The following is an 18,919-nucleotide window of genomic DNA, read 5'->3' as shown; positions in this document are numbered from 1 at the left end:
ACCAACAAAGATTGAGCCAAATATGGATCGCATCAAAGTGTACATTAAAATCTGACTGAATCTGAAGTCGTCTCCAACTCTCAGCTACAACATGGAACGACATTCTGAGATACTGATAGTCGAAAGGGTGAGAGTTGCTGGATTAGTACTTTTATGATGAAGTATTTAGTGCACATCACTGGTCTGCACTTAGAAGACAAACTAAAAGGGTTCAATAGTTCCCAGTTATCGACTCCTGCACTAACACAGCGAGGGGGAACAGACACATTAATACTCACAGTTGTCTCTGAATTCGATGCTGGCAGGGAGAGTCAACTCCACTCTGTCTGCTGAAATGTCCTGAGACCTGGAGAGACAAGAGCGTGAGGATGAGGAGGGAAAGAGGAGGAAGAGGAGAGGAGAGTGTGTGTGAGACTGACCTGCTGTCCTGCTGCTCTCCTCTAATCATGGGTTTGACCATCCCTCGCTCCATTTCTAGTTTTCCTGAGCTCTGCAGACAGAAAACAGAAAGAGTGAATCAACTTCAACAAATTTTGGAAATGTAAAACCTGTAAAATAACTTTTTACATCGAGAAAAAAATAAATAAATAAAAAACCTTTCAGACAAGATTTGTCAACACGACCACCTGATGAAAAGTGTTATTAAAAAAGTCATGTCAGACAGATAAAGAAAAAAACAGTAGATGGAACAGTAGATTTTGTGAGTTCACATGTAGTGTGTGTGTGTTACCTTGCTTGTAGGCAGCGGAGCTCCACTGTGGACGTCTCCGTGGAGGTCAAAGGTTGTTTCTGGTACACTGCTGCAGGACAGACACACACATGCAGCGGTTTAGAAGGGGACCTGAGCTCTTCACAGCTGATTGTTCATCACTGACCACAACACGAGCTCAGACCTAATCCAGACACACAAACACACACACACACACACACACCCATCCACTTATCTAACTCACTGTACAGGGAGCTGGATCAGAGATGGAGTAAATGAATGACTCACGAATACAAACAGATTGTTTGCTTGCACAGACACACACTTACATAACAGGTTCATTAGATGTAGACAAGCCAAGCTAGGAGGTGGTCTGTGTGTGTGTGTGTGTTTGAGTGATAGTAATTGAGAAATTAGAAAGGCAGACTTCAGCTTTTCACGCCCCATATCAATGTCGAGTAAACAGTCCAAAACAAACACACAAAGCTTTTGTGCAGTGTGCCACTAACAGGGAAGGTCTTTGTCCCGTAGCAAAGCAACCACCAGCAGCTGAAGTTGGCCAAACCATGAACAGGCAAAAACCTGTATAAAATCAGACACAATTTCAGCTTTTCTCTGCTTTTCTTTAGAGCCACTTTTTGACGCCCATTTTCAATCTTCAGACTCAGCTTCTTATAATCAACTCTTAAAACCGTCTAGCTGTGCAGCAGAAAGCTCTTAAAAGCTCATCTACAGTTTGTCACTACAAATTCATGTGATCAACACTTTTTTTTAGCCTTCCCTCACTACTTAAAAAGCACTTTGTCAGATTTAGAAGGCATTTCATGAAATTATAAGCTTCAGAAACATCTAAGATCAACTGCAATTTCCCAACTATGGTGCAAATAAAGGAATTTGATAGTTTATATTATAGCAATAATAAATTAACAAACATGGACAAAGCTCCTGTTTTGTTCCAGACTTCTGGCACGTTCTTCCTTTTCTCTCACAGACTGATGCTGAACACCAATGACATCCACATCCAGATTAAAACTCTGAACAATCATGCACTACAAGATCATCTGTTCAGCTGCCAAAACCTGGTGCCCAGCAGCTCCTTAAAAACCTGCTGTCTAATCGTCCTACACATCGTGATGCGTCTCCAGCTTCACTGGACTCGATATCCCTGCGAGTTTCAGCAGCAAAAAACTGGAGCCCTGCCCAGGGAAGAAAAAAAAAAAAAAAAAAAAAAAAAAAAACCCAAAGGGATCCACGTCCACATTCCAGACTGAGGTGACATCGAGTTGCACAAAATGACAGATGGAGTTCATGTTAACTCACCAGATGCTTCAGGGACTTTTTTTAAGCTATTTCACAGCAGCGAAACAAGCTGTGAACTCGTCTCTGATCTATTAGCACATTACAACACTGTTAAAGCAATTGTGTTAGCAAACAGTGGCTGAGTCACATTTCACATTTCCAGCACACAAGGTTTAGCACGATATGTAAGAATATTATATTGGGAACGCTTTGACATATTACAAGTTAATCTTAACTGAGGAAAAAAAAAAAAAAAAAAAATTACAATAATGATGATGGCGTAATTTTTGTTGGGCCACAAATCATACTGCTACACGAGGGGACTGGAGAGTCAGGGGATAACTCCCGTCTTATATTATTAATAATTATTTTAAAATAATTATGAATGATGTGAATAATTATTTCACATTGAATGCAATCAGGTGCCTGCCAGATGTTCTATTTGCTGTACTCATTCCTCCTCTTCATTACCATCCAATTGTATTTCCTAAATAAAGCAAGAAAAGGGGGACAAAGTCCACCGTCCACATTCCACATAAAAACACATTCCAACTTTAATCTGATAATTCATCCAGTTTTAATTTGAGGTCACTCTGGCCTCAGATATTGTGGGGCACATTCATGAATATAGAATTACTAACTCAGACATTTATGGCACTCCTGCACTTATTTCATCGATGTAGAATTTAATACTCACGCCAAGATCTTCTACTATACTGACACTTTAATGTGGTCTTTCATTTGCAAATAAAGAGAAAATGCCAAATAGGTAAGTGTGAAGGAAATGTAAATTACATTAACTCTAAATCTATTTAATGTAGAAAAAAAGTGGCAGAACGAGCTGAAGAAAGCAAATACAGAGAGTTCACATGGCAAACAGCCTGCAGGTTTGATTACTTCTTCCTCCCTGGCTGAAGTGCTAATCAGAATCACCTGAAGGAGCCTTTGGCTGCAACAGAAACCAGACTACAGACTCCCATGCACTGTGAGGGACGCATTGTGACAGCCGTGTTATACACCACATCTGAATACTTCATCAAAACTAACTAAAACAGAACCTCTTAACCATCCAGCTGCTGAACTCAAAGCAACCAAAGTACTGTGAAGTTGCTAGAATAAAACTAAACAACTGAAATGGATCCCCTTTTTTGATGAGAGAGCACAAAGTGACAGAATAGCCATTTAACGTTTAAAGTTCACAAGACAAGCTAAACTAGAATCAGTCTTGATCTTGAATCATTTGAAAGGATGAATTCATGCAGAAAGACAGCGGTGAATTGTAGTGTTGATTACTTACACACCTCTCTCCCCTTTTTGGAGCGTTAGCCATCCATTAAAGAATCATTAAAGGGCCATTCAATCATTCCTCACTTCTTCACGCTCCATTCTGCTCTTATCGAGTCGTGCTCTCTCTTTCTTTCTGCTGCTGGTGTGTGAGAGGAGAGCAGGCAGGAGGCCACACCCAACAGCATGTTGATCAGATTAGAGGGCAGCCTGCCTGCCATAACCCTAGACCTCCGCTCTTCCTCTCCTCTCATTTCCTCGTGCTCAAGCCCAGACTTCCCTCCTCCCACTTTTTTCCTTGCCTTCATCTCTCGCTTTGCCTGCCAAACCTCTCCTCCCTTATTTTACAATAACACCCACCCAACTTTTAACAAAATTTTGAGAACAGTGTGTACAGAGGTTGAAGAGGAGGAGGAAGGCAGATCACAGCAAAAAAAAAAAAAAAAAAACAGAAAAAACATTTTAATTTGGATTAGGTGTTTGTCTTTCTGCTTCCTCACCCAGACTTGTGCCGGCTCCTCATCATGGCTGCCGGTTCTCTCTTCCCTCCTTGGTCGAACATCGGGTCAACAAACTTGAAGACGTGAGCGGAGCCGAACTGCAGGGTGGAGCCCGGACGCAGCACCGTTGTCTCGGTGATGCGCTGCCCGTCGACGAATGTGTCGGCGTCGGGGCCGTGTGGCGTCACCGTCACCATACCTTCACTGTGCATCAGGTTGCAGTGATGGGGGAGAATCCCTGGGCCGAGCAGCTGGAGCCGAAAAGGGATGAGATACATCGTCACATAAAAAAATAAAATACAACCGCACGTCAGGAGCGTTGGGTTGAAGTTCATTTATTTATCCTCTCTGTGTTTGTTTATACTTTTCTGGTCAAAGCTTTAGCTGATGAGAAGACTGACTCAATTAAAAGTTTTATTTATCTTTCTGCGGGGACAACGCCTCCTACATTAGTGGTCCCCATTGTAATTTGACCAGTGCCAATATCAGTGTGATTTAAGTCCTCCTCCTTCTTGTTTGATTTGAATTACAAGTTACTGTGCACAGCGAAGGAAGGGCCTGAAAACCCAGAGTTTTATAAGAAAAAAAAAATAAATTATGAGTTGTCAAGGATGCTGGGCAACAGGAACCGTGCAATGGATGAGAAAGACTGGTGATGCAACCAAAATGTGCTCTTTAGACCAGACCAACTTAATTTGGTTTGGTCTTCGTGGTCTGCAAAGACGTGGATGTAGCTACTGAATTTGGACATGGCTACAAAGCACAAACGGTGGCAGCATCACATTTCCCAAACGCCTGCCAACAGCAGATGAAATTGAGTCCAGGATTCTGTCTTAATTTAGGGGTCAGAAGCACAAGGAGTATTAATGACAAAAGAAATGATCTAAGTCCAAGTACATGGTAAGATATTTCATGTCTTTATGTGCTTGTTTTGCATCTTTAAACTAAACTTTGTGATTTTTAAATCACAAATTTTTAAAAGAATTTAACATAAATACGTATGTCCAGCATAGATGTTGCAGTGACTTTCAACAATTTAGCATTTAACATCATCACAACTGGAAGTTTGAAGACAGGAAGTTAACGCTCGCTTGAAAACACTCCTATAATGTGAGACAAACTTGAGAAGGTCTGACAGGTGGCTACATAACAGTACATAACCGATACAGCGAGGTCAACACCTCGTGCTCCCACAGCGTTTACCTGGATGGCTCCGTCCTCTGTGCAGTCTGAGCCGACCTCCGTGATGCTGTGCTGAAGCCGGTACAGCTTTGGTTTATCCCTCGAGTCAGACCCGTCTGGACACACAGAAATAACCAGTCTAACACAGACATCGATGCACGTTGGACCTCACACACACATTCACTGTCCAGACACAGCAACAAAGAGTCAATACAAACTTGTGTGTACTGGGACATGCACAGCTAGAGTGGTGAAGAATAAATGTGGGTGGGTGCAGTGCATTTATTGATTAGTAAACAGGGGTTTAGTAACAGCAAAGCAGCATTAGTTCACTGAAGAGAAGGGGAAAGTGCTGGCTGCATGAAAATCAAACCACCTTCTTACAGTAATAGTGAAATCAACAGGAATCTACCAGGAACACTTTGGGAGTGAACTAGCAACTCTATCAGGCTGTGAGGTCATGAAACACAGATCTGCTCACGGTGGTCATAAATCCAATCATAATTCATGATTAAATAATTGAATTGTCGGGCAAAAGGGGGGTCAGGAGGCCTTTTTGAGAGCCTCCCACCTTCCCGCCCACCCCAACAATCTCATCAGCCATTGCAACAGACACAGAGGAGGCGTGGTGGAGTTTTACCTTCATGGTGCCGATAGGCGTAGTAGGCATAGTGATTCCCTCGCCCTAGGCAGACAGGCAGGCAGGTGCGGAGGAAGTAGAGGGACACATGCACAAGGCCGCACACACACACGCACGCACACAGTCATACACAAACACGCCATGCCACAAGAAGGTGGGAAAGAAAACAGACACATAGCAGAGGGTGAAAATGCAGCTAGGAGGAAAAACGCAGCATTACCTTGTTAACCCATTACCCATAGAAAGCATGCGAATACACCCACACATACATACGCACGCGCACACACACACACAAACTATTCCTGCAAGGCTGCTGATGCATCACAACCAGAGTAGGAAAAGAGTGTGAGCTCATCATATAACAGAGGAAAAGTCTAATTTCTTGTTTAGCTCACAAGATTCCATTTTAAATCGTCCTGCTGGAAACATAAAGTCTAACAGTTTAATCGTGCTACATTAGTATTAAACTGCAAGTAACTACAGCTGCTGTGTCTCCACACAAGGAATTTTTGACCATCAATGTATAGCATGATGTTTTGTAGTTGTCTAACTTAGACATTGTCAACAACTTCACTTATGTTTGAGCAGGATTTAATAAAGGCTGCCACTGTGATGCAGCCTAATGAAACATAAACTGTAATAAGACCCACAAACTGACAAATCCCTTTCACCTGTTCATTTCTCATCTGACCCCAAACATTAATCTGAGCTGCTCACGTGGATAAAAGCAAAAACACACAGGCAGACTCACAAGCAGACCCAGCATCCGATATTTATGAAAGCCACCAAATCAATTTCCCATCAATGACTTGTTAACCTGACAGTGCAGAAGTGTTAGTATATCTCTAGACCAGGGCCACTGGTTCGCCCCGCCAGTGCAGAGCTGAGAAATGTTTGGGGAACCATCGGGCCTGATAAGTTAATGGCATGAGTAGAGGGGCGGCAGGCGAAGTGGGTGATAAAGAGAAAATGGGATCAGTAGCACAAAACAAGCTGTTAGGGCTGGATAATGTCACATTTAGGATTCAGGGGACGTTTGTAACTCCAAAATGCTGCTGGAGGGATGAATTCTGTCACCTCTACATAGTTATACTGCACTCTGGGACATTATTATTAACTGCAACTTACCTTTTTGTTGTACTCCACCTTGTAGCCCTTCAGCCTGCCCTAATATGACAATGGTGTCTGAAAACTGCATGGCTGGATTATTATCCTGTAGCCTGTCCACTTGGTGAACCTGAAGTTTCCTTCCTAAAGTTTAATTGACTAAACATTTTGTTTTCTTGAAATGTCATCATCATCATGTCGTAGTTGAAATTCCCCTAAAGTACATCACCATGAACAACAACATGTGCTTTTGAGTTTAAGTGTTTAATTGTGGCCATTTCCTCTGGATTGGATACACAAAAAAAAAAACCAAACTGATTACGACAGCTGTACCCAGGAGTTTGGCCTGTTCATCTGGACTTAGGGTGAGGTAGACGGTCTTGACGGGATTTCTGGGAGTCCCCAGCAAAAAAGAGGAATGAGACGATGATACCATTTAGATCACGCTTGATTGCATCCTTATTTTGTCATCCACGGGGGGCCCTGGGATTAAATGGTATCAGATGGGGTCCATAGTCTAACGTGGGCCCCTTCAAGGGTCCACAATGTGATCAAAGCAGTCAAGCACTTTTTGCAATACCTGTATGATAAGTGCAATATAACCCGAGTTCAGTCAGTAACTGTTGCTCTCAGATCAGACTGTTGCAGAGGTATCAATGTGATTTAACACCGGTCCGCATTGGATCGTTGATAAAGATATCTCCATATCTGAAGATATGAGAACTGTATCTAACCTGATTCATATCAGCTCCCTCTAATCATGCGACTTTAATCTCAAAACTACCAAATGGTAAAAGATGTCAAACTGGTGCCATTCTAAAAAAGCCAAAAGGCAGATGTGTTCTGGAGAATTCCAGGGTACACAACATTATTTCACACTATCCACCACAGGTGAATGGAGATATTCATCTAAGAGCTGATTCCAGTAGATCGAATGAGCCGTCCTGTGGTGGCTTCTACACACTAAGGAAATCAAGTTCTGGTAGGAAGAGAAACCACAGAACAGCTGGAGTCCACATGTGATTCACTTGTCTTGGTGTGGAAATAAAGAATCTCACCTCCAGTTAACCCTAAACGCTTTTTTTCCTGCAGCTGCACTGATGCCTGCTGGTTATTGGCCGTCATTACAGCGGTCTAAATCAGTGCAGCTGCTACTGGAGCAACCGCTGCTCCTCATTTTGCTCTCGATGAAACTACTTGATGGCTTTTAGTGATCACAAGCCCGTTATGGTGTGTGTTGTGGTTTTACCTGGGCTCAGCTCCACCAGATAAGGGAGTTTCTCAGGAGGCAGAGAGCTGCTGGCGTCTTTCCCCCGGAGGGCTTTGTCGTCCATCTTTCTCCCCTTCCTGCCTTGGTAGTCAGGAGGTCTCTTCTTCAGCTGGAACACCAGCAACGCTGAAAAACGACATAACGCAATCCTGTCAGAATATCAAATTTAAATGTCACCCACAGGACTAAGTTATTAATGCACTGATTCTTTTGTCATCATCTTCCACTCTGTACTTTGTCTTTCTTCACAACTCAACTCTTCTGTGAAGTGGGCGAAATATTTAAACAGTCATGACTGCAGAGCAGCAGGGGGCGGTAGAGACAAAGAAACGAGGACCAAGTATATGAGCGTTGTATGCCTTCGGTGTATTATTTTGAGGTAATGTGTACGTGTTACCTCTGTCTGCAGGCCAGTCCCTTAAGATCTGCAGCGGACACTCGCTGTCGTCTAGAATCACGTCCTTCCCCGACTTGTCGTCTTGCTGCAGAGACAAAGAGAGAAGAAAGTCAAGCAGGCAAACAAACCAAAATAAACCACAAACACCGACCAGACCTCACAAATGCTTCTATAATGTGATATTCATCAGATTGATAGAAGAAGATCCAGCCTGGTCCTGCAGCATCTACATGAGGATGCAAACTCTTAGGTGAAGATTCATTTCCTTCATGGAAGTGACCGATCTTAATTTAGCCTGCCTGGATGTACTTCTTGCGTGCAAGAGGACTCTGTTGCTGCAGAACATTGGCTTTTAAGTTTTTAGCATTATATAAAACCATTTCATTGTTAACAGTTTTCCCATGAGCTTACTTTTCGTAATGAACCGATACTGCTCTCAGGCTTCATAAATATTGCAGTTTTATGGTATATTTTTAGAGAAATGACTGCAGCATAAAGCTGCCCTACATCTCTTTTTCTTGTTCAGTCCAGTCTTAGTTCACAGCCACCTCCTCTCCCACACCGCCCTGAAAATAAGCAAACAAGCTAACGAGCAACAAGCTGGTTTATAAGTGTTTATCTCTCACGCTCACTGACCGAATGGACTGTCCAGCACTTTCGTCTCATCAGTGAATTGCAACTGACTATCAGCAGAGTGTGTACGTTTGTGTGTGTGGTGTCTGCAGGCTTCACTGTATAGTCGGGTGGGCAGCAATTTTTTTTTTTTGAATGATAGGCCATTACCAGGGTCCATCTGAGGGTGCAGATAGGGCTGAAAGAGGGCAGCCAAGTTCACCACCATGGATACATGCATGCGCACACAGACGCACTCTGAGCATGGACATCTGCTGTTGCTACACTCAGTCTGAAAGCAATTGAATTGCATTCCTCCCAAAGGTTTTTGTGCCAAGTAGCATTTTGTTTCAATCCACCAGTGAAGTATGTGTGTGCATGTGTGTGTGTGTGTGACCGTGACCTTGGCTTTCCTCTCCACAGCCTCTCAGGAGGAGGATGGTGGATGCGTTTATTGATGGGGTGGGACGACCGAAGTGGTGTTTGGTGGAGAAACTGGAAGGTGTAAGTGTTGCACTGTGTTTAAAAATAAAACTATTTGGTATCGAATACACACAGCGATCAAGTAGCAGTACATCTAGTCTGACGCTCCCTCCCTCCATATTTATACTGAATGGCATCACAGTCAGCTGCAGATGATAAGAAGTCAAAAAGGAGATGGAAAAACCTTCACGTTACTCAGAGGAGGAGAAAAATGACAGTATTATCCCATTTGGATTGCACTGGGAAGCTATCAATCCAAAGAGGGTGGAGAAAGTAAAGGTAATAAAGGATAGATGTGCTCCATTTAAAGAGGGCAAAGGAGGCGTAGTAAGATAATGGCTGATACCCGGGCGATGCAGTACTCTCTGGGGTTCTCTTTCTCCAGTCCGTACTTCTCCAACGCCTCCACCACGGCAAAGTCAGCTGTGTCTCTCGTGGAGAGCAGGATGGTCTTGTAGGGGATGTTGGGCTTCAAACTGTCGGCGTATATCCGCAGAGTGCCTCCTGCAGGGCAACAGGAACATGACTCATTGTTTCACCACCAAAGGATCAAAAAATAAATAAATAAATAAAATCAATATTTATAAATAACTTTTTTGCTACAGACTGGAAATATCATTTTTCCAGGGGACACAAAACACCGTCCAAACCCACAGTGATGAAGTTAGCTCAGGGCAAAGAGGCTACTGCTGCCCTTTCAGAATGACAAATCATGAAAAATAGCCTTTGTTAGATGAGATTTTTCACAATATAACTCAATAACAAAGAACAGGATTTCGTCCTCAGCTTCACACCCTCCAAATTTTACACATTAAACGCTTTGTTCTCAGATCTTTAACGGTGTCTGTAACAGGGATACTACATGCAAATTCACCCTGTGCTTTGGGAACCTGGGACATTTTCCCTGGCAATAAAAAAAATAATCTCTAAATTAAAAGGGTGTGACAGTGCAGCTCATAAACGCTATATAATGAAGCGCACTTTCATTTGGAGGCGCACAAAGTTGTGTGACAGTGATGTGTCTACTAGAAATGATCACCTCAGTTAATCCCACAAGGGAGTCTTAAACAACGCAAACAGGCTTCTCAGAGAGATTACATAAAATGAGCTTTTTAAAATAGCACTCTCGCTGGGAGAACGTCACTGTCTAACCACAAGCCACCCTATCCCACCGAGAGAGTGTGTGTGTGTGTGTCTGTACTGTATATGAACAGTGGTTAGAGCTGTTTTTAGAGCCGGTTCACTGGTCCATCTGTCTGGCAGAATGATTAGGTAACGGCTGAGTCATGCACCAAACCAGTCAGCACATTTACTTCATTCATCCAGCGTGTACATTTTGTCATTTTGTGTATGCAAACATGTCAGCGTGAGACTATCCGGACAACACATCGTCTTGATTGGACCAGCTGATGTAAACACAGCCTGATCCAAAGTTAGTAGTGATTCACAGACAAATTGTATTTTGGATTTTAGAGACATATTTACTGCAAAAAAATGTAAATATAAGCCTTTTAACAGAGTTATGGTGCATAGGATGGATCACAGCTGCAGATCACCTCCTACCAGTCCTGCTTGTAGATTTCTCAAACGCTGTCACACTGGATGAGGAGCGGCAGCGAACTGTGATGTTCAGGTCACTGCAGATTTTCTCTGTGAGTCACATCAGGTTCGCCTTAAGCCACTAAAGAACACTCAGACTTGTTCCGACGCTCATGCTTCATTTTCTTTTGGCTGAGCGATTTGGGGTTTTCTGCAGTGCTGTCATTTTGACCCTGGGAGCAGGTACTTTTTCTACAGGAGTATATTATTTAGACATCTGTTGCACGTTACTGTCGAATGAGGCGTCCTGTAATGTTGTCAAGCATGGGCCAGGTGTTTGGCAAGACACAGAAATGAGCTGAAACATCCAACTACACTGATGGCCAAGTGTATGGGAGACCTGAGCTACGCCCTACAGTCAGACCGGGCTCAGCCAGCAAAAGGTTGGTTAAATGGTTAATGGGCTGGAACAAGGCTGATCTGCTGCCAACATCTCTGTACCAGACACCAGCAGGCACGCTAAGAGGTTTTACAGGGTCCACAATTTGGTCAGCTGGACTATTGGAAGTCCACAGTTTCTCCAATCTGTGAAAACTGTATCCATGAGCGCAAAACCAGAACTATTTAAATTTCACTGTTGGATTCGCACAAATCTGAAGTTGAGAGACCTGGAACCAAGTTAATCCATCATCTGGCAAAATAATCTGTGCTCTTTACTACACTCCAGGTGAACTGCTTTGTGTCTTTACCCTGAAGGAAAGACGGTCACCCATACAGTCAGTTCTTCAGTTAGTTGGACAAGTCCAGCCCTCTTGTTTTTCTCTTCAACAATAACAAATCCCATTAAGTCTAGGGGAAATTTTCACGATCTGGCCGCACAGCACCATTTTATCTCAGATGTTAAACTCACGTGCTTGGCTTTTGCTGTGAACTAAGAGACCTATGAGGCTTAATGAAGCAATGAAAAACTAGACAATCGGTAGGAGAACCTGAGTCAGGCCTGCCGTCGCTGCTCATGAACTCCTGCATGCGTTTCTCAAGTTTCTGCTGGCGTCTCCTCTTCATCACCACCTCCGGGTTGGAGATTGTCCTGGTGAAACTGGTCTCAGGCATGTCCTTGTACACTTCTGCAGCCAGACGACTGTTTTCCCTACATGACAGAGGAAGAGAGAATAAATGGAGGGAGGAAAAGATAGCTGGAGGAACAGAGGTCAAAGTTTAAATCACTTCCAAAGAACTCTGCTTTTCTTGGCATTGAAAAAAAAAAAAAGAAAAGAAAAGAAAGAAAGCTCCTCTCCAAGGACAGGAGGATGTAGGAGCAGGACAGTGAGATGGATAACTCTGAGATGAATGTGTGTGTGAGAGTGTGTTTTACCCGTCTTCCCGACTGAGCATCTGTTCGTCTCCATCGGGAATCCGGGCGAACTCCTTCTCCCTTTTCTTCTCCTTCTTCTTCTCCTTCTTGGACAAAGTCCTCTTGAAGTTCTGAATCACTCCATCCTTCTCCTTCTCTGGCCCGTTACTCTGACTCTTCTGGAAAAGAAAGAGGAATGAAGGAGGCGTGGAATGAGACCGTGAGGAACACCAGACTTCGGTGTGAATGAATAAACTTAACAAGGACCGTTAACCGGCAGAGCAGCTGACCTTGGGCAGGATGTCGTTCTCGTTTTTCAGGACGAAGCGTCCCTCTCTGTCGTCTTTGTTCCAGTTCAGCTGAACAACAAGAGGCTTCTCGTCCAGGTCCAGCTGACGCTCTTCTAACACACACACACAGACGCACAAGTTCATCTGAGAGCTGACAGCTATGTCGAGTAACTACTATTAGTGACATTAAAACATTTTTAAAGTTTGAATTGTTAAAGCCGAAAAGGCACTCACCACCACTGACGTGGACCTCGTACAGCGAGTACTTTGGCGAGGAGAGCATCCTCATGTCTGGTCTAAACTTTTCAGCTAACGTTTCAATAACGTCCTGCGTTGTCGCCGTGCTGGACACTCTGATGCACTTGGTGGCAAAGTTACCGGCAACCCGGTCCTGGAAGTAGAACCGCATCACGCCATGGAACTCCAAATCCTGGTCAAGACACAGAGAGACACAGACAGTCAATTTGGTGTTTATACAAACCGAAGTGCAGCGATAAGATCGACAGTGTATACACGCAAACTGTCAATACCTTGGATGTTAACATTACAGTTCTGTTGACTGAAACACCCTTAATTGACTTTTTTTGCATAAATGTGTGGTTTGTTGATGATGAGGGCAGGAACTGAGCTGACGAGCGAATGTTCGACTGACAGGAAGAGAGAGGCAACACCTGGCTGGGAGCCAATCAGCCGAGCGTGTCAGCAGGTTGAGCTGTCATTCGCTGACCCACATACGACAACTTCTGGCACTGCAGCTGACTTCAGTGACAGTTTATCTTAAAAAGAGACAGCGAGTGCTGATCTGCAAAAAGTATAAGTGTAGGATGGGTTTTTATCTTAGAGGGCCATAATTTAAAATCATTAAAAAAACAGAGACATTGTTCCTGTAATTTGGGACAAACAGAGACAGTTTAACTTCTCCGCTTCCTGTTAATTACATCCATTTACTTAGATTTAAAGCTTTACTTTAATTAGTATCAAATGACAAGCTTGTTTTGAGGAAATTTCCTTAACTCCTGATCCACTTAATGCTAATTCAGCTCATCTCTTTCTCTTACAAACAGACACATGCACTCAGAGTGTTTTAGCTCAAACAAAGCCAGTACCAGTGATGAATGTGAAAATAGCAGGCTGAAATAGAGATGCCTGGAGCTATTTACACTGCAAATGTATTACCGCCATGTGGACATTAACGCCTAGTGGAGTCTGCTAAAGAACAAGAATGTCTTGAACATATACACATCAGTCCTGATATTGTCACAGGTAGCACAGTGCTGACTGAGCAAAACTGCAGCTCGCAGCCGTGTGTGTGTGTGTGTGTGTGTGAATACATGCATATGTTAGAGTTCAACACCGAAACTGGCCTCATATTTCACTGGAGGCTACGAAAGACTTCAATCTGAGTGGGACGACATAGACATCAGAAAGATGCTAAGTGTTAATATTCATAAGATAAGAAGTAAAACAAACAAACAAAAAAAAGCAATTAAAGCAATTAAATGAATATATTTACAAAGTCTGAGCGTTTTAAGCTTTAAGACAGCATGCATATCAGAGTTACAGTACTAACTTAGACCATGTAATGTAACGTTATCTCATCCTTTCGTGAAACCACCCGTGGGAAAACCATGACTGCCCAGACGCCAACGGGCAATTTCAACTTTGAATTTTAAAGAGGTGTCTGCATTTAAGAGCAGCAGACAACTGGAGAAGGAACAGTGAAAGGCGACAGATCAATTGTCTGCATGCTGCCAACAGCTGAGACTGATGGAGTGTGATTGGGGTGATTTGAGGGAAAGTACGTCAACTCCACACTGTTTCAGAAAACACAGTACAGAGGAAATTAAGAAAATGTGTTTATATTGTTTTCATATGCAGAAACACGAGCAGTCTTTCTCCACCTTCTCTCCCTGCTCGGCTTGATAGAGACTCAGGCAGGCAGGCAGAGTGGAAACACTGAGCATAGTTTCGATAGGGAAGGGTGGAGCCGGGAATGTGTGCGTTGTGATTTAGTGCTGGAATGTGGGTCATCGAGGGTTGCCGTAGTCAAGCTTGTGTAACCGTTGGTAACAGTTACTGTGGAGACACGAGTCCACTTGGGTTCCAACAAAGCTGCAGTTTAGAGCGAAAAGAGGATAAATTAACACACTGCCTTTCAGACACTGTAGTTCAAGTCCAATACAAGACAAACTCCCCCAAGACCTGCAGGACATGGTACAGTCCAACACAACAGGTTGTGATTCATTCACACACCCCCATGTTTATGTCAATGGTCCAGTCTGGTCAATGCATGAAAACTCGTATCACTGAAGGTCTGGTCCGGCCCAGCCCGACTACCTCATTCAACAAATCTACGTTCAAGATTAAAGTGCCAATATTTCTGAACCTCCCTACATTTTATGATCCAATCAATGCATTTTTAAGAAGGATGTACTTGATAACTATTTAATACAAACACAGCTCTAAACATACAGCAAACAAAACTGATCAATATCATATTTTCAGGAGTCAAATTCGACCTCTGACACTATGCTAAGCCGCCCGCAACTCAAATGTGTCAAGCTAAATAAATCAAAATGCACCATGTAAAATGTGAGGGCAAAACAAGAACAAACTGCTTCATGGCTCGCACTCTGATGATAATCCCCAACAGCTTTTTATTTCACAAATGGCACACGGGGGTGACAGGAAACGCTAAAGCAGCATAACGCCAGCGTGTTACCCAACAACAGGCTGGATGGGATCTGTCAAACACATTCCTCCAGTCGAGTATAGGCACAGCTGTACCGACGGACCACATGTCAGTGTGAGAATAATTTACATTCGACATATACAGAGACTTATACCTCCAGGTCTAATGATGATTAACTACTGTGCTCATATATAAGACATCTATAGGGGACAGTGAGGCAGTCCCCCCCCCCCTCCCCAACACTGTCGCCAGCAGTTATCAAGGGTTAGATACAAACCTTACAGAGAAAGTGTGTGTGTGTGTGTGTGTGTGTGTGGCTGACACAGTGAATACACCACTCTAATATTTATTGGCCCGTATCGACTCCAGCCAATCACAGCTGCAGTGATTTCGCCGACATCCAATACAACCAAATCTAATTCAGGAGGCTGGCAGTTTTTAGAGACCTATCTATCAGGAGTTGATTCGTTGGGACATAAACTGTCTGTGCTGACGTTTTTATTTCATGGCCTTAATGAAATTAAGTGTTTGAAATTTTTTCCTTGTGTTAATTCTTGTAACTTGCTTTCTCAACACTGTAGTCTGTGGATAGGAATTTATATTTTAAATGAATAACTGGTATCAGAAATCAGCCGCAGTTCAGCCTCAACGGATAACAGATGACACAGACACACACACACAGACACACAGAGAGCTCATCCATAGTGAGCCTCTGGCTGCAGTGAGATAGCCCTGACTTTTAAATCCTCCCATCATGCTCTCTGACTAACGCCTGCAGGTCAAAGGTCTCAGAGAGGTCGAAGTTCGCATCTGTGTTTGTGTGGGAAAGTGAGTCAACTTCACTCTGGGATTGGAAAATGAAAGGAGCCCCGACCAGGTGCCCGTCTCTCACGTGTGTGTGTCGCTGGGAAGTGGGAGCGGTGGATTAAACTTTAAACTGAGTTTTCCTGCTTTTAAATCAGCAAATTCAGTTCAGACTCGTCTGAATTTGAGTTCATGCTCCATTACACAACAGGGGAAAAAAAAAAAAAAAAAAAAAAACTAAACTGCTGTTAGTAATATTTTGAGCTGAACAAACAAAGTTCCTCAAATATTCATCAGCTTTTTTCCAGGTTTTTAACTAAATCAGTCTGCTCTTGTTATGTAAACAGACACCATAGAAAGTATTTTAATAACACCGACAGCAGCTTTAACAAGCTGTCACATATTATAATAGTTCATAATGTTCCTACTCTATTACTCTATTAGTCTTTTCCTTCTAATTGTCTAAACATATTATATATTATAGTGCTATATCACATTGGGATCTTTGACCTTGAATGCTTTGGATCAGGTGGAACAAAAAATGCGGGACTGTTTCAAACTAGAACGGCACGACCAAAGTGTAGGATTATTATTTGAGTGCTCACACATTATATCAGTTCGATGGTGATAAAAATTCACCAGCTAACAATGCTGAATCCAGGTATCCGTGTCGAGGTCAAGGGAAGAAACACGAATGCTATTGAAAACTGCTGCTTGGCAGAAAGGACAACGTTCATTAAAGCCCCAGATGTGCACAGAAGGCAAACATAAAACTGCCTGAGGAAGAACATGGAACTGAAAACATGTTGTCCCCCATTCAGCACATTTCAACTCTTCTAATGTTTTGCCTTTTGCACTGTGTGCACTTTGGGTGATGCATTGTTATACTTTCACTTCTCCTGAGCAGGGAGATTTGCTCTTGTGTTTTTGTCTATGCTGCTATTAATGATTGCTGCAAAAAAGCATTTTCAAAATGCACAAATGTACTTGGTAACCAAAATACACAACACACCAAAGATGGTGAGCTTCCTCTTTGTGACCCAAAGAACAAGGAAGAATTCTGCTGATTTACAAGTGTCCTGTGATCAGTTTAAGGACAGGAGAAGCACCAGAGCGCTGCTTCTCCGCACTATACTCCCTCCGTCAGGTCTCGCTCACTCTGTTATCATTCACCCACATCTCCTTACGAGGCAAAGCAGCATGACTCCCAAAGCTTTTTAAAACGATCCTTCACACACAGCGTTTGTGTATGTGCGTGTTTGTGTGCAAGTGTAAGAAAAGAGGGGAGGTTTGTGGGTAGGGGGTTATCAGGTGTTGAGGACACTAACCAGAGCTCCATTTCCGAGCACGTCTGAGTGGATTCTGGTAACGCTATATTTAGGATAACACAAATGTGCACCAACCACTGTTAACTGCCCTTTAATATTTCACAGACAGCTCTGATTGTTAAGGAATCATAAACAGAGATAACTGGGTTTAGTGGTGATGCAGAAGAGAAGATATCACGTATTTGAATGAGTTAAAGATTCTTATCTGCAGTGGTTTTTTACTGCATCACTTTCTGTCAAAGGCTGCTTCAAAAAAAAAAAAAAAAAAAAACTTAGTTTCTTTTACACAATGGAGAATACACTTTGCGTGTTCTCCAGCCATTGTCCAAACAATGCATTGGCTTATTTAGTGCATGTAAAATGCCTGTAGCTAAGAATGGTTGTCTCTCTGTTGGCCATGTCCAGGGTGTATCCCGCCTCTGCAAAATGTTAGCTGGGATTGGCCCGGGTCATTTGCTTCGCCTCAATGGGATCTTGAAGACTAGGAACGCGGGAGGGGAGAGACAAATGGGTGTGATATAAAAATAAAAATCTCCAGCTGGAATTGAATCATTGCAGTTATATTGTGCACCTCTTTAGCCGCCAGGCTGACAGGAATTCACCACAGAAAATGTTTACTGTTAGCTCAGACAGGACCTCGGGGGAGGGGGCTCAATGTATCACCCCCGTACCTGGCACAAGGTCTGTCCTACACGGTGCTGGAACAGTGAGCGCAGGCTTCGGCAGGCTTTGAGGACTGATCTCAATTAAGTGGGGACAACGCTCATGGGGAAGTGATCAAAACACAACATGAAAACAATTAAAGGCATTAAAGAGTTTCCTATTACACAGTCATGACCCAGTGGCTTTTGGATAAACTACAGCTCTTGGGACACGCTTTCTCATCTTGCTTTTCAGGGGAAGTGGAACTTATCACTGTGTTTAAATGAGGCATTGAAGCCCCCCACTCCTACTGGGCCATGACATGTGGTCCAGTTTGGTGAGAGCAATGCGAAGCTGAGCTGCTGTTTTATCACAACTGATTTGTGAGGAAAACTGTTTAATTGAAGACAAATACTGTCAACCCCCTCCCTGGAAAAAAAGGGTTAAACCCTCGTTTCCACGGAAACACTGATATTTCTTTGTTTGTTTTTTGGCATTGAACTGATGGATTTAAAGTGAAGAGAGGAGTTGAGCTTTCTGGATGATGGCTATTTGAAAATGAGAATAGATTCCAGCTGCTGTGCGTCATCTCGGTCTCCTCCCCACACGCACAGACGAACATGAGCCTAATAAAATGAACCGAGTTCCTGAGTCAATATTTTTGCAGCCCCACCTGCAGTAACATGGGGGGAATTCCTCCCTAAGCCCGTGTCTAGGGTCAGCTGGACAGAGGGGAGGAGGGACTCACCCCCCCCAAATCAGATCCCAGCAGAGACGCTTCAGAGAC

At 43.2% G+C, this 18,919-nt stretch overlaps 1 protein-coding gene across 4 annotated transcripts in view; it reads right to left on the bottom strand.

Moving 5' to 3' along the window:
* The window catches only part of afdna (afadin, adherens junction formation factor a), a 74,311-nt gene that overhangs the window by 37,825 nt on the left and 17,567 nt on the right, over nucleotides 1-18,919 (bottom strand). The window contains exons 2-14 of one of the 4 annotated variants that reach the window (XM_029495760.1): nucleotides 12,901-13,096; nucleotides 12,667-12,779; nucleotides 12,398-12,555; nucleotides 12,012-12,172; nucleotides 9,830-9,987; nucleotides 8,389-8,473; nucleotides 7,971-8,117; nucleotides 5,615-5,659; nucleotides 4,996-5,090; nucleotides 3,793-4,043; nucleotides 731-800; nucleotides 420-490; nucleotides 279-346 (exon numbers count right to left, since the gene is read on the bottom strand). In XM_029495760.1, coding sequence (XP_029351620.1) covers nucleotides 279-346; nucleotides 420-490; nucleotides 731-800; nucleotides 3,793-4,043; nucleotides 4,996-5,090; nucleotides 5,615-5,659; nucleotides 7,971-8,117; nucleotides 8,389-8,473; nucleotides 9,830-9,987; nucleotides 12,012-12,172; nucleotides 12,398-12,555; nucleotides 12,667-12,779; nucleotides 12,901-13,096 — 1,618 coding nt within the window. Of the gene's footprint in view, nucleotides 1-278; nucleotides 347-419; nucleotides 491-730; nucleotides 801-3,309; nucleotides 3,386-3,792; nucleotides 4,044-4,995; nucleotides 5,091-5,614; nucleotides 5,660-7,970; nucleotides 8,118-8,388; nucleotides 8,474-9,829; nucleotides 9,988-12,011; nucleotides 12,173-12,397; nucleotides 12,556-12,666; nucleotides 12,780-12,900; nucleotides 13,097-18,919 lie in introns of those variants that run through there. The other 3 variants (XM_029495758.1, XM_029495761.1, XM_029495759.1) reach the window with 3 other exon arrangements.

Source organism: Echeneis naucrates, chromosome 24 (assembly GCF_900963305.1).
Source record: "Echeneis naucrates chromosome 24, fEcheNa1.1, whole genome shotgun sequence".
In the NCBI taxonomy this organism is placed as follows: domain Eukaryota; kingdom Metazoa; phylum Chordata; class Actinopteri; order Carangiformes; family Echeneidae; genus Echeneis; species Echeneis naucrates.
This window is presented reverse-complemented; position numbering and strand designations above follow the sequence as displayed.